This window comes from Colletotrichum fructicola, assembly GCF_000319635.2.
Source record: "Colletotrichum fructicola Nara gc5 chromosome Unknown KSG_Nara_v1_contig08, whole genome shotgun sequence".
NCBI lineage: Eukaryota > Fungi > Ascomycota > Sordariomycetes > Glomerellales > Glomerellaceae > Colletotrichum > Colletotrichum fructicola.
The window spans coordinates 3,060,301-3,075,058 of record NW_027094058.1 but is presented as its reverse complement, the minus strand read 5'-3'; the positions used below and the strand labels follow the sequence as shown (position 1 = coordinate 3,075,058).

The 14,758-nt window shown below is 51.7% G+C and overlaps 4 protein-coding genes across 4 annotated transcripts; 1 reads left to right on the top strand and 3 right to left on the bottom strand.

The window, feature by feature from the left end:
* Window positions 1-2,894: 2,894 nt before the first annotated feature.
* FUC95A-0 (Alpha-L-fucosidase 2) lies at window positions 2,895-5,270 on the bottom strand (the record flags this gene model as incomplete). Its single annotated transcript, XM_032026123.1, has 1 exon — window positions 2,895-5,270. One exon carries the CDS (start codon window positions 5,268-5,270, stop codon window positions 2,895-2,897), a length of 2,376 nt encoding a protein of 791 aa, XP_031877322.1.
* A 931-nt stretch (window positions 5,271-6,201) lies between these two features.
* xlnR-0 (Xylanolytic transcriptional activator xlnR) lies at window positions 6,202-7,194 on the bottom strand (the record flags this gene model as incomplete). The annotated part of the gene is made up of 1 exon (XM_032026122.1): window positions 6,202-7,194. The coding sequence occupies one exon, from the start codon at window positions 7,192-7,194 to the stop codon at window positions 6,202-6,204; it is 993 nt and encodes a 330-aa protein (XP_031877321.1).
* Window positions 7,195-10,587: 3,393 nt separating this feature from the next.
* Window positions 10,588-11,682, bottom strand: ARA2-0 (D-arabinose 1-dehydrogenase; the record flags this gene model as incomplete). Its single annotated transcript, XM_032026120.1, has 1 exon — window positions 10,588-11,682. One exon carries the CDS (start codon window positions 11,680-11,682, stop codon window positions 10,588-10,590), a length of 1,095 nt encoding a protein of 364 aa, XP_031877323.1.
* Window positions 11,683-12,577: 895 nt separating this feature from the next.
* CGGC5_v013910 (General alpha-glucoside permease) lies at window positions 12,578-14,319 on the top strand (the record flags this gene model as incomplete). The annotated part of the gene is made up of 2 exons (XM_032026119.1): window positions 12,578-14,107; window positions 14,191-14,319. 2 exons carry the CDS (start codon window positions 12,578-12,580, stop codon window positions 14,317-14,319), a joined length of 1,659 nt encoding a protein of 552 aa, XP_031877370.1.
* Window positions 14,320-14,758: the final 439 nt, after the last annotated feature.

Genomic DNA, 14,758 nt, shown 5'->3' with positions numbered 1-14,758 from the left:
TTCTGAGACAAGGTGTCTACAAGTCGGGCGAAATTGCCGTGCTGACGCCCTACTTGGGTCAGTTGAACAAGTTGCGACAGAAGCTCGGATCTGCCATGCACATTGTCATCAACGACCGAGATATGGACGATCTGGCCGGTCTGGAACCACCCGACACGAATGTTCAAGACTCTCCGAAGAAGGGAGCGGCAAAGTCTTCTGCGCTACAAGGAGTACGTGCTGCAACGGTGGACAACTTCCAAGGCGAGGAGGCCAACGTTGTCATTATCTCTCTCGTGCGAAGCAACAATGAGCGGAGATGTGGCTTCCTCAGCACATCCAATCGCATCAATGTGTTGCTGTTCCGAGCCAAGCACGGGATGTACATCATCGGCAACTCCCAGACTTCCATCCATGTTCCAATGTGGGCTAAAGTCATCAACCTCATGCAGCAGGAGGGAAACTTTGGGAACGAGCTTGAGCTGCAGTGCCCGCGACACCACGAAAACAAGAGTATGGTCTCGCACCCGGAACATTTCATACAATTTTCCCCCGATGGCGGCTGCAACCTCCCTTGCGACCGACGGCTCAACTGCGGGCACTCCTGCACCGGACCCTGCCACTCAGACATTCTTCACAACGCCTTCAAGTGCCTCGAGGACTGCACAAGGCCAAAAGAGCACTGTAATCATCCATGTCGCAAACGCTGCGGCGATGTCTGCGACAAGCTCTGTAAGGAGGTCGTCAGTGATACACGCCTTATCTTGCCATGCGGACACAAAGTCAACACGATCGAATGCTGGAAAACGAAAGACCTTGCCGCCATCAAATGTGCTGTCCAAGTTGAGAAGCTGGTTCCAGGCTGCGGGCACATGGTCCAGGTGGCCTGTCACGTCAACGTGTCTGCGGCCACTTACTTATGCAAGACTGACTGCGGTTTCGTTAGAGCGTGCGGTCACGTCTGCAAGGGCAGATGCTGGGGCTGTCGCACACGAGAAGAGGGGAAGGTCGTTAAAGAGGAGCATGGCAGCTGTCCACAAACATGCGACAGAAACTACACGACATGCAGCCACCGATGTCGAGAAGCATGCCATGAAGGGAAATGCCCGCCTTGCTCATCCCCTTGTCAAAACAAGTGCATGCACTCCAAGTACAGCAAGCAGTGTCACGAACCTTGCCCCCCATGTGCAGAAGAGACATGCTCGTCTTGCTGCCCGCACTCCAAGTGCAGCATGCCGTAAGTTGCTTGATCTTCTGTGTATGCCATCAATAGAGCTAACTGAAATCTTACAGATGTGCAGCTCCTTGCGACTGGGTACCCTGTACTAAGCGATGTACCAAGTTTTTAAAGTGTGGCCACCAATGTCAGTGACCTCGTCAGTTTCCCCGTGGGCGCCGCAGCTAACCATTCGAAGGCCCATCTCTGTGCGGCGAATCTTGCCCGAGCGAGCAGTTTTGTCACATGTGTGCCTCTGATGACATCAAAGACACCATCGTCGACCTCATCATGATGAGCGACTACCGATCTATTGACCTCGACGAAGAGCCTTGCGTTTTTCCTGACTGCGGTCATTTCTTGACATACTCCACCATGGATGGGCAGATGAGACTTTAAGACGTTTACGACATATCCCCGGACGGTGTCCCAGTTGCTGTCAAAGGCGGCTCACAACCCTTCGATCTGTCAGAGACGATCAGCGTGTGCCCCAATTGCAGGGGTTCCTTGCGGAACATCTCTCGCTATGGCAGGATCGTCCGTCGAGGCCTCCTCGATGAGTCGACAAAGAAGTTCATCAGCTGGTCCAACAGCCAGTGGCAAAGGCTCTCGGAGGCCTTCTTTAGTGCCCAGGATGCTCTGCAAGACACAGGCAAAGGGGAAGGGGCTTTTGTGTTTCCCGTTCAAAAGCTGGAAGGATACAACCTGGAAGGAGCCCGTCACGAACAAATAGCCCACCTTCTCAAGATTACCGGCGGTAGCCGCCACAAGGCAATGAGAAGAGTCCGCAATCAGATTGTCAACTTCCTTGGACGGGTCAAGAAAGACGAACAGCCCTACCAACGCGTGGCCCATCTCGTCTGGCACGTCAACCGTCGCCGGCAAAGGGACACAACCAGCTTCTCCTTCGATGAGTCTGCTATTCAGATGGGAAGCTACCTCCAGGCAATGACACTGCTTCTACGGTGCGACCTCCTCCTCGTATCTGACTTTGTGAGTCTTTGCCGCAACTCCATCAATAGCGCCGTCAAGTCGGTGAAGGTCGATGTATCCACATACATCAAAGACTGCAAAGAGCTCATTCACATCGCCCACATCCGGAACTACGCTAGACAGGAGGTAGAAGGTCACATATTTGTGGGCATGTTTTGCTCCTTTGTCACGCCGCCGAGCGAGGAGCCGGCAACAGCAGCGATGGAGAACGGGCCGCAGCCAACAGCTGGAGATCTATCCAGCAGATCCCACGAGCGGATGAAAGAGCTCGGCTTGCATCATTTGAGTGTCGCCAAGGAACTGATGGAGAAGCATCCTTCGACGGCCGTTCTCGAAAGCGAGTACGACACGGCATGGCGCATGCTCCACGACGGCATCTTCTACAGCGAGGTCTCCAGCGACGAGATGCGTAGTGTCTACCAGGCTATGTCGAAGGAGTTCTTAGGGACTGGTCACTGGTACACCTGCCGCAACGGCCATCCCTTTACAATTGGAGAATGCGGCATGGCAATGGAGGCAACGAGATGCCCAGAATGTGGAGAGGCTGTGGGTGGGAGAAATCACCAATCAGCAGAGGGCGTTCGGCACGCGCGAGACATCGAGGCGCTCGGTTCTGGCATTTCTGGCATGCGAATCTAGTGACAAGGTCTTGGCTCAGTCTGATGGTTAAAGATAACATGAAGAGCGGTTACAATTCGCAGATTAATTAGAATGACAAAGTCACTGCTTTTCCTGGCACCAGATCGACACTGATTGTGCCATCGCTCTTGCTACCCTGCTTAAGTCTGTTTTGGGCGACTCGGAAGACACGAGTTTGGGGCTCAGTAGCTTTAGAAACCGCAACAGCCTCAACAAGCTTACCATCCTCCCATCTAATTTTCTGTATCTCCACAGCACCGCGAGCTCTTAAACCGCGAACGCCACCTCGCTGTTCCCAGGCGGGAAGGAGAGTAGGGATGAGGTCAATGATAGTGTTGCCACTGCCGGTCCCGTCATCGACTTGGCTCTGGAGCAACATCTCTGCTACTGCGGCAGCGAAACCAAAGTTGCCGTCGATCTGAAAGGGAGGATGACTCGTTAGCATGCTGTTGAGCAACAAGTCTCCTATCATCTTCTGGATGCCTGCGTGGGTACCCTCGATGTCACGTAGGCGTGCGTATTGGCATAGGATCCATGCTAGACTCCACGAAGTGTGGCCACCGCCGCCTGCGAGACGGCGTTGGAGAGTCACCTTGGCTGCATCGTGGAGCTCTGGGGTGTTGAGTGTGTTGCCCGGGAACAGACCCCAAAGGTGAGATATGTGCCTGTGGCCCGGTTCGGCTTCTTCTACGTCGTCCTTCCACTCCATGACTTGGCCATGCTTGCCCATCTGCGGGGTCGGTAGCTTTGCAAGGACTTTCTCAAATTCGGACGTGTCCTCTCCGAGCAGCTTCCCAGCCTCGACGACCGCCCGGAAGAGCTCCGTAAGGATCTGTCCGTCCCATGCGGGGCCCGCAGCAATGGATGCAACCGTCTTGGTCCCGAGTATGTAGTAGCTGTTCTCTGCCGAGGAGCTGGGACTGGTGATGAGTTTGCCGTCACGCTCGACCAGGAAGTCCTGGAAGAACAATGCAGACCCGGCCATCAAAGGGTACACCCTGCGGAGAAAGTCTTTATCACGACCGAAGCGGTAATGTTCCCACAGATGTATCATAAACCAGGCGCCTGAAAGCGTCCAATAGGTGCACTGCACGCCATCATCCTGGGGTGCAGTGTCGGCCCAGATGTCGGTGTTGTGGTGCATAACCCAACCACGACAGCCGTACATTGCCTTTGCCGTCTCGGCGCCACGCTCGGCGGTCCGCTCGAGGAAGCGGAACAGGACGTCGTGCGTTTCGGCTAGGTTCGCGACCTCGGCAGGCCAATAGTTCATCTGGATATTGATGTTGATCGTGTACTTGGAACCCCATACCGGCATATGGTCGCGGTTCCAGATGCCCTGTAGATTTGCGGGCAGGCCTGAAAGCGAACAGCTGATGAGGAGATATCGCCCAAAGTGGAACAATAGCTGGGCTAGCCCGTTGTCTACTGCGCCCTGCTTGACGGCCTGGATGCGCTGGTCGATAGGGACTGCAGTTTTATCGCCGCTACCAGGAAGTTGGAGCTCGACCCTGTCGTATAAAGCCGAGAACCTCTCTACGTGTGCTGACTTCAGGTCGTTCCAGGATTTCATCGATGCAGTTGCAAGCCGGTTCTGGACGGCTTCACCGGCGTTAGGGTTGCGGAAGGTGGTTTCGCCCGAGACGAGGACGATGACTCGGTCCTTGGCATTGACGACTACATTGTAGCCCGTGTTATCAACCTGAACCTCGCCATCGCCGGGATCGGCAATGACGCGAACGCCCATGGCGAACTCGACGGCCCCTTTTAATCCCATGGAGCCGGTGATCATGTGCCCGCCATCGATTTCTTCGAGGCTGTCATAGCGTTGGTTGAGCCGACGGTCCCATTCCGGGTGATCGCCACGGTTGAGATCGATTTGGAAAGAATACTCGCCTTCCGACCTGACGCTAATGGCGATGACCTCGTCGACGGTGCTCGAGAAAACCTGCCGCTCGTAGTGTGCACCGCCAAAGTCGTACGAAACCGAGGATATTCCTGTGCGGAGGTCAAGCTCGCGGCGGTAGTTTTGCGGAGAGCGGTTCAGGTCGCGACTGAAGCTGTTCTCAAAGTTGACTATGCCCGAGACGCGAACCTCGTCGCCGGGGGGGTCTTGGCCGTGACCGAATGTGAGAAAGACGTCGCCCAAGGGCTCATAGTGACGCAGGGACCGAGGCCGGGCGGTCTGGGTCTTTTTGATGAGCTGCTCGGCCTCGCGTATACGGTTTTGATCAATGAGCTCGCGGACTTTGGGCAGAGCATCGCGGGCAGCCGGGTTCAAACGGTTTTGGGGGCCTCCATACCAGACCGAGTCTTCGTTGATCCACAGCCGTTCAACATCGGTGGTCCCACGTACCATGGCACCCAGCCGTCCATTGCCGATTGGTGTGGCATCATCCCAAAGGTTGGCCGGTTTGTTGTAGAAGAGCGTGTGCTCTGCCATTGCTTTAACCGTGGGAATAGCAATAATAGCAAAAATAGTTGGAATCCAAGATGTGTATTCGCAGATCTGCAGTAGCCCGGTTACAAATTTGATGTGTCAGGGCCGAGTCGACCAAAGAATCACGAGATAAGCGGGAAATCAGAAGAAGATATCTCGCAATTCAGGCCACCGAATAGTTCGTGCCGGACGGAGGATGGGCCTCGGTGCCAGTCAGTTCTCGTTACGAGATCCCTTGCTCCCAACGCGCGTTAGGGGAGTGAGCACATCCCACGGCCATGTACAAGTCACCTGCGCACCATTGATCGCCTGGAACCTGAGGGGAAGAGGGAAAGTGCAACCCGCTGTTAAAAATATCCGTCGGAAATTTGCAATGGTGGAGTTAGTGTAACGAAGTGCCCTTGTAAGAGCGCTCCGCTGATCACAGATAAAGTGCCGACGGCTTGCCAGTTCAGTCAAACCGGGAGGCGTGGAGAACGCGGGGCAGAAGTGGGGGAGAAGCGAGACTGGGGCACGCAGAGAAACATCCCGGGACAACATCTCCGTCATCGCAGCTTAATAGGTTTCGATCGGACTACCCTCATCATTGGTGTTATATGGCGAACAGCTGAGTCTACGTGTCAGCTGACCAGCTGCATTGTGGTGCAAGGCGTCATTAAACAGCCTTTTGGCTCGAAATACATACACTTTTGACAAATTTCTTTCTGTTTCATACCCAACAGTGATGCTCCCATGTCTTGTTGCTCTGTTACAAGGCCAAACCCGTTGATCCATCATTCCACCGGTACAGCGACAGTGCTCTCCGACGCGCTTTGCTTTCTTCCATGCTAGAAGTTCCCGCGCTTCGCACGCTGTACAAAGTTGAACGCAGGACTTTGCGGAAATGCTTCTGCAAGCATTGCGGTTTAATCAACGCCTGAGGGATCAGAATCGATTAGATGGAAAGTCTTACCTGGAACTCGGTGCTAAGTGTAACCACGCACACCTCGTGGGCGCGAATGATAATCTCGCAAGCCCTCTCAACGGACTCATTTAGACCGATTTGAGGCATACGATCGGCAAACAACAGCAGTATAAAACTGCCGTGCAGAAGGTAAATGCCAAAGAGGTATGGCATGAAGGAAAGCTCCGGATCGCAAGCTAAGATGCGTGAGACAGCATCGGACGCAGCTATAGCGTGAGAAGCGCACTTCATGAACCCCACAGAGGGTATCCAGCCGTCTTCATTATCCAACATAGAAACGGCGTCCCATTTTCCATGCAGCAGAACATGCAGGACGTTAATGATGAAAGTACTGTATGCGGTCACGAGCTGTGCCTGTGCATGGTGACGGTGGGTTGTCGTCAAACTCTGGTGTCGACTTGCGTCTACGGTGTCGTTATTACGCCGATGATCCATGGCGTCATCAACACTGATCTGAGCATGAGAGCTGTTAGAGGAATGGTTCTCTTCGTCACGGGGCGCAAATCCCGTCGAGTTCGGGGTCCGGACCTGGCTCGCCGGGATCCCTGCATTATTGAGGGCGTCAACGTCGTACCGAATTGCCAGGTCAACAATGCTCTGTGCACATTCAGACATGACCTTTTCCACTATTAGATAAGCCGGGTCTCCTTCGATGTTACGGTCATGGCCTTCGTGTGCCTGATTGTCCTGGGCGACGCCGTTTATTGGAGTGCTCTTTGACCGTTGTAGATTACCAAATCGTGGGTGACTTTTCCGGCGGTGTAGTTGAATGATGTCGCCCAAAATTGTCATCAAGGGTAAAAAATACTCAAAGAAGCCAATGCCAACGACGCGAGTCGGAGCACCAAAACTGCGTCCCAGATGGCGTTGTTCCTGTTGCGTGCCATTGGCGGCTTCCGGGTCATGATTCGTTGTGATGGGGCTCTTTGGAAGCGACAGAGACTCCCAAGCCTCATCTGGCATAGGTGCGTAGAGTTGGCACTCGTCGTCTAGAATACGAAGAGGAGAGTTGAAGGAGAGTGCCAGGTGTCGATCAAGGCAAAATATTAACCAGAAAGCCCGCCTGCGCTCTTCTTGAATTTCCGGGACTGACAGTCCTGTTCGTACAGCCTCACAAGTGCGGCAAGCACATGTCGAGCTCGTTCTGCCTCTAGTACATAAGGAGTGTTCCGTTGACGACATGTTCTTTTGTGTTGCGTCTTCTCGGTTGAGTCTCATTTTATGCGATAAACTTAGTGCTTTGTTCCACCATCGGAAACAATCCGCTTTGAAGTCTCCGCCAGAAACAACAATGGTAATGAGAATAAACGTGAGCACATCGTCTACTGAAGGTGCCGGAGGTGGCTCCGAAGCCACACATGACGGTCGCTCGTGTTCGTACATACTCGCATCATTAAAGCCACCAGGCGTCATGGCAGCTTTTGTAGTAAACTCCAAGCCGTTTAGAAGAAGCCCCTCTGTACGATACACGTTAGTTATAGTGTTATCAATTTCGATTCCAAGACCATTGGGATTGAACGAGTGAGGGTACGGGAGGGTTTACCAGTCGTCCTATGCCAGAAATCAGGATCTCGATCCTTAATCAAAGCCATCATCAACCTCCTCAACTCTTCACAGACTCGTGACTTCTGTCCAGGGAGAAGAAAGAGCGAGCTCTCGGCGGTTTGAGCGCTAACCCACAGCATCGTGACCATCAATGCTGGAGTAGATCTTCTCGGATTAGCGGAACGGAGCAGAGATTCCTTTCTCACAATGTGGGCCAGAACATAAGGTGAGGAACATCGGAATAGCGACCCTCCAGGCTCGACAAAGTAGAGGTCCAGTAGCTCGCATGCAAGTTTGGCGTCGATGATGCCTTGTAGCATTGGAATGATGGGCTCGAGGCATTTGAAGCGACATGCCCGGTTTCCATCCACTTCTGGCTCTCGCAATGTTGTTCTTGCTGCTGAAGCAGCACCTAATATTTCACTACTACTGCTTCCGTACCGTTCATCCATCTGCGAATTTAGCAGGGAATCTACTGTAACTGAATGCGTTGTGTTCTCTGCTTGTGGAGCTTCATCGCGACAGTGACTACCTATGGACAATAAGGCACCATGCAATTGTGGACCTGGATTTTCCGCAATGACACTTGACACGGGCATTGTCGAAAATTCCAAGTCAGCAGAAGATACAGAGTGATGTTGATTTCCGGTATACGTTGAACTGGCTGCTACTGACATTGTCGTGTCTACCATCAACTCTGATGGTACTGTGTCAGATGATCCTGGAATATGGCCGTTCATAGCTAGATCTGTAGAGGAAGCTTGGAAATGGCCACCGCTGCTACTCGCGGTAATCGTATGATGAGTGGAAGCTAGGTCGTCATAATTGATGCCACGTTGGGATGCCGTTTGGGATACTGAGCCTTCTTGTTCATATTGCTCCTGCTGATGACGATGATACTGTGGTCGGTGTTGCGAAGATATGCCTTGCCCCGAGTCTAGATGGGCCCCCGATGAGTCGCTTTCGCCATAGTGGGTCTCATCATCTTGTTCCTGTCTTGGGTTGAATCTCGAAAGTCGCTCTGCTGGCTTCCTAGAGCCTGGCTTGCGACCCCGCCTGCGCATGCTCCGAGCATAGTAACAACTCTGATCATATTCTGCAAAACCACGAGAGAGGTTAAATTAGCAGCAATGATTTGAGGCTTGGAGAACTTGCGGTACAATGCACCAACAACATCAAGTGAGACAAAAGCCGCAGTTTCCATTCATATCTGGCATCACCTAAAATTTGATGAGACTTTTTAATTGCTTACCTTGACAACGACGACTTTACAATACACGGTTGCGTTAGTTTCTCGATTCTTAATCGGTGCTTTCTGGCCATGTTCATGAATATGAAGACCACATACCATGGTTGAAGGCCATCACAACGAACCCGCAAAGCACTGCATCGGTCGCAAGCGCGTCTGGTCCTTTTGCGAACGCCTGCGGGAGGTCCAACTAGAGGTATTGACCCATCATCCTCGCCAGCCTGACGGGTCTCGGTATTGTTCTCTGCCTCCATATTTCCGAAATGCCGGGATTGTACGACCTAGAGTTCCGCTCTGTGTGGTCTTCATCCATCTACTGTTTGTAGAGAGGTGAAATTTGCCAACGGAAACGGAGAATTGAGCCTATGGTTATTATCCGTGGGGTAATAAGTGCTGAAGTCTCCAGCAGTGATGCATGATCATTGTTCGTATTCCCTATCCAACCGCTATCGGCCAGCTTGAGCTTGTGCCGCCCCACTCAGACATTGTCTGCGACGTCTGGCAGGTCATTTGATGAAGAGTCTGACACCTCCTGGTATGAGGGGTCGCTTTCGGTAATCCACCATAATGTACCGAGGGTCTCAAGCTGCACGTATTAGATGCTGCCGGGGAAGGTCCAGGCGCAAATAAACAAGGAGGTGATGCTCGGGATATTGGCATGCGCTGTGCTATTGGTTTATAAATGCCGGTAGCCGCAGCTAGTGCTGGATATGTAGCCAAAGTGCAAGGCTTTAGTAGCCGAAGATCGCCAACCTCCACATGGTTCTCCGCACAAAGTCGGGGGAAAGGCGGAGTTTCGTGCGGGGAAAGGCAGAGTTTAGTGAACCGCCGGTAAAAAGGCAAAATAACCTTGTCGGTCTATTGGGAAAGTTCAGCCTGGATTTCGAACTATCAGCGGACCCGGGGCTCCGATGTAGGCAACGTAGAAATCGAGTAGACTTATCGACGTGAGCTAGTCTTCTTCTCGTCATCTATACTGATCGGACGTGTCCGTGTGGGAACCAAAAGTGCTGGTCTTGATCACTAATCAAGGGTAAAGAACGGTCTGGCGGTATCGTGGACGCCGTTCTACTACACGCTGTATAGTCCCATGCTTCAACCATTGAAATTATTAATGTCGACGTTGATCTTGGTATTATAAGGGGGAAAGTTTACCAAGTCAATGAGAGGGACGCATTAGGCTTTACATTTTCAGAACGAACCTCTTGACATAACATTACTTAACCTCAGTTCCCCGGACCATTCGCGTTATCAGTGACAGATTACAGAGCAAAAGGCAACGATGGTACTGAAAGGAATAGTCCAATTGCATGAGATGAGCCTCTGTACAAGTTGCCATATCTGATGTGTCTAATCGTGGTTTCCAATACATATTGATACGTCACTAAGTTTTGTCACCGCGTTCTAAACAGCATGACATGATCATGAGATGCGGATTGGAGATATTTCTTCCTCTCCTGGTTGTAATTTTATGATATGAAACGCAAGTGTTACAGTTATTACTGCGAGGAGAATTGCAGTCCAAATTTCTCGATCAACTGATTTGATCTGCCCCTGGCTGTCTATTGTTGACCTTTTTCAAGTACGCTCTTCTGGCTCGAGAAGTCATAATCTACCCATTCTCCAAGAATTAAGCGAGCCTGCTCAAAAAGCGGCGCGTTGCGTTCCAGTGTCTGTTGATCCAGCTCAGTGTAATCTCGCAAGCTGTCGGATGCTTTGCTTCCAGCAGAAGAGCCATGTTTCAGTATTTCCTTCGCGGCAGCGACATTTTGCTCCAAGTCAGATATGCTACTCATGCCCGTGATTGTAGATACCGAGAAAGATGCTGTGCAATTTTGTTTCGCCTTCATAATCGCATACTGTAATGCAACAGACGAGAACGTCTCTCCATTTCCGTTATTCTCCACCCATTTCGCCGCTTCAGCTGCCGCTGCCCGTAGGCCTTCAGGTGCAGGGTGCCAATCGCCCGAAAGACCCGTAGGGATACCTCCCTTCCTTAACAGACCCACGGCCAGCGGGCTAGAGCAAAAGACACAATTGACTCCAGCAGAACGGAGCCTGTCGAATCCGCGCGTCTCTGCTTGTGTATTTTGGAGGGTGAGCTGAGCCCATGTCTGGACCACGTCCACGGGGCGACCATGCCGCTCCAATACTGTGGCGGCAATCTCTACCAAAACGTCGATGTCGTATCCTGATATGCCAACACGTCGAATGTGACCAGTACGCTGGAGATCAAGCAAGACACCTACAGCGGTGATGACATCTTGTTTCGGTACGAATTCAACGTCGTGGCAGAAGACGACATCCAGGTACGGGGTTTGGAACCGCTCTAGTGATCGCGCAACAGACTTGTAGACCCAGTCCAGTGAGTAGTCGAACTCATTCTCATTGATGCGACCGATCTTGGTCATGATCTCATAGTCGCCGCGGCCATACTTGGCTTTGACGTCTGCATGTGCGAGGGCTGCCCCCATGAGCTGCTCGGAGGGCTCGTAGTAGGGCGAGGTGTCAATCGAACGTATGCCAAGCTCAAATGCCCGTAGAAGGATTTCCGTGATTGGCAGAGATTCTGGATCGGGGTGCAGCTGATAACTGAAGCCTGCACCTCCCATCACAAGCGGAGGGGAGCTGAGGCCAGCTACTGGAATCGCCGTCATGGCCAAAGTCACCGGTTGATCAAATGAATGTAAAATGAAAGGTTTAGAGTGCCAAACTCAACCAGAAAATGGTAAGTAGGATGTCTCTTTTGGATTGAAGTGAGTTTTGTTCTTGTTTTAGAGATAATCTGAGAAACCTCGAACGAGCACCGTTCTTATAAATTCCCGGGCGAAAGACTTCGTAAGCCTACATGGTAGTAAGTGGTCATCTGTGAGAGCAGTTTAAGTAGGCAACGTATCCTTTACCCAGGTTTGTTTGGATCAGTTGTCGTCTTCTTGATAACATGGGGCATCAATTGGTAATAGAAACGATGTTTTGGGCAGCGTGTCATGTGGGGTTGGAGATGATGTCCGAGAAGATCATTTTGCCGTCGGGTAATAATTAATGGAGGGGAACCAGAGAGGAGCTCCTCCGCGATCCTCGTCGCATCTCCAAGCCATGATCCCTGGAACTCGACAGTTTCTTCTGGGTAATCTCTCCACATGAGTCACCTGTCGGACCAACCATCTGCGTGCTGCCGTAACGCCGCGTTGGTTTAGCTTGTAACTTCGTCCGGACATTCGTCACTGGCGCATAGCCCTTTCATTGTTATCGGCGTCTTGGCCTCATGGCGGACCCCACCGTTATGGATTGAAGGATTCGCAACATTCTGCGGGGTCCCCATGGGGTATGGCAAGGTATACCCTTCCTCTCCCCGGATGGCATGTCCACAGACTGGCCATCAATGGCCTGACAACGACTTTCCTCCTGTCTGTGACCACTTGATCCCGTCGTTCAATGCGCTATAAAAGCATCAAGCTGGAGCTCATCCTTTCTGTCGATGTGTCGTGCTTAAACCCGACATTGCTTTTCAACAATTGCGATTTTATCTGACTTCACAGATCAAACACCAACATGGAACCCAAATCTGAGGTAGCCATGGTGGAGCATGCGAATACTTGCAGCGATGACGACCACAAACACGACACGCTTGCTGCCGCGGAAGATGGCGGTAAACTCGACGCCACTGATGAGCAGAAAGCCATCCAGGCCACCCTCTCAGAACACGATTTGACAATCTGGGAAGCACTCAGGCGTTACAAGAAAGCGGCTCTGTGGTCGATGCTCGTCTCGATGTCGATCATCATGCGTGCCTACGATATTGAAATTACCGGAAACTTCTACGCCTTGCCGGCGTTTCGAGACCACCTTGGCGAGCATGTCGATGGACATGGCATGGAGATTCCCGTCCAGTGGCAGGTGGCAATGAGTATGGGCCCTATCGTCGGACAAGTCGCCGGTGCATGGCTTGCTGCTGTACCCATGGACTCCTTGGGCCGGAAGAAGACCTTGGCCATTTACCTCATCATGACTTCCGCCCTCGTCTTCATGCAAGTCTTTGCACCAAACCGCACCGTTCTCACCGTTTCAATGTATCTTGCTGGGATCATATGGGGTGGCTACCACGTTCTAGCCCCTGTATATGCGTCAGAGGTTCTGCCCTTGCGGTTGCGTGGAATCTTCATCGCGTACGTCAGCTTGTGCTACGTGATGGGCCAGTTCATCCAGACAGGCATCACACGAGCCTTCGTCAGCTGGAGAAGCGTATGGGCATACAAGATTCCATATGCCCTGCAATGGGTTTGGCCTGTCTTCATCCTCGCCTTCCTTTACTGGTGTCCTGAGTCGCCGTGGTGGCTGATTCGCCAGAACCGGCTGGACGACGCTAAGAAGGCACTCGATCGACTTTCTAGCAAGCAGTGTCACGCCCACAACCACGATGTGCTTGCCATGATGGTTAAGACCGACATTTATGAGAGAGAGCTCGAGGTTGGGGCTACATTCCGGGATTGTTTCAAGGGACCCAATCTCCGTCGCCTCGAGATTGCCTCTGCCGTCTTCATCGTCCAAAACTTCTCGGGCAACCCAGTGGGCTTCGCGGTCTATCTGTTTGAGCAGACTGGGCTAAGTTCAGAAAATGCCTTCAACATGGGTATCGGCCTCAATGGTGTTGGTTTCGTGGGTGTTTTCTGCTCCATGTTTCCCATCATCTGGTTCGGTCGCCGACGCGCCTGGATGTACGGCCTAACCTACAACATTGCTTGTCTGTGGGTCGTGGCGTTCATGTGTCTTGCCCCTGACTACAAAACCAACCAAGCCTATTCCTGGGCTCAGGCATCTATCTTGATCACGATGCAACTCGTCTATTCTCTGACTATTGGACCGTTGGCGTATGTCATTTCGTCCGAAGTTCCCTCGACGAGACTTCGGGCAAAGACGTTGTCACTCACCGCCACTTTCAACGGAATGTCATACTTGGTCATCACTGTTGCTGGTCCTTACCTATTGAATCCCGGGTCCGCCAATGCTGGCGCCATGATCGAGTTTTTGTGGGGCGGGCTTAGTTTATTCTCGTTTGCTTGGAGCTTTTTTCGTCTCCCAGAGGTACGTTGCATTCCCGGAATAGTGCCTAGTTCCACAGCTATCATACATGAACATGATCCTAACATGTCACGCTGTTTTTTTAGACCGGAGACCGCACCTTTGAGGAGATCGATTACCTGTTTGAGAATCGTGTTCCCGCACGCAAGTTTCGGGCCTACATCATTGACGAAACACATATCTTTCCTAATATGAAGAACAAGGAATCGATTTGAGAACCAAAGAGGTGGAGGGTTAATGTTTTTCAGCGGGAAGGATTTGCAACAACCGCATAACAATCCAAACGAGAACCTCAATCAACTGATAAACCAAATCCAAGCTTTGAACCTTTTATATTTACATTTAAAGGCGAGAACTGCTTCACAAATGATCAAAGCAACAGGGACATTCCTCGAGCAGCTTTTCTCAGATCTAAAGGACTACAGTTCGATGTGCTGAACCTGACGTGTGCCTATCGCGTCAATTACTGTTGCCACTGGCTGTCCGGTCATTCTTCCCAGGCCAGCCACAGAGCATCTAGTATCAAAACTACACATAGCTTGGATTCATTACTTGAGATAATAGCTACTTAGCAGATGAAAGCTGGCATTTCTTCTAGGAAATGTGAATAGTTGTTCTTTGCTTATCCTGTTGCTTTATGCGCAAAATCCATGA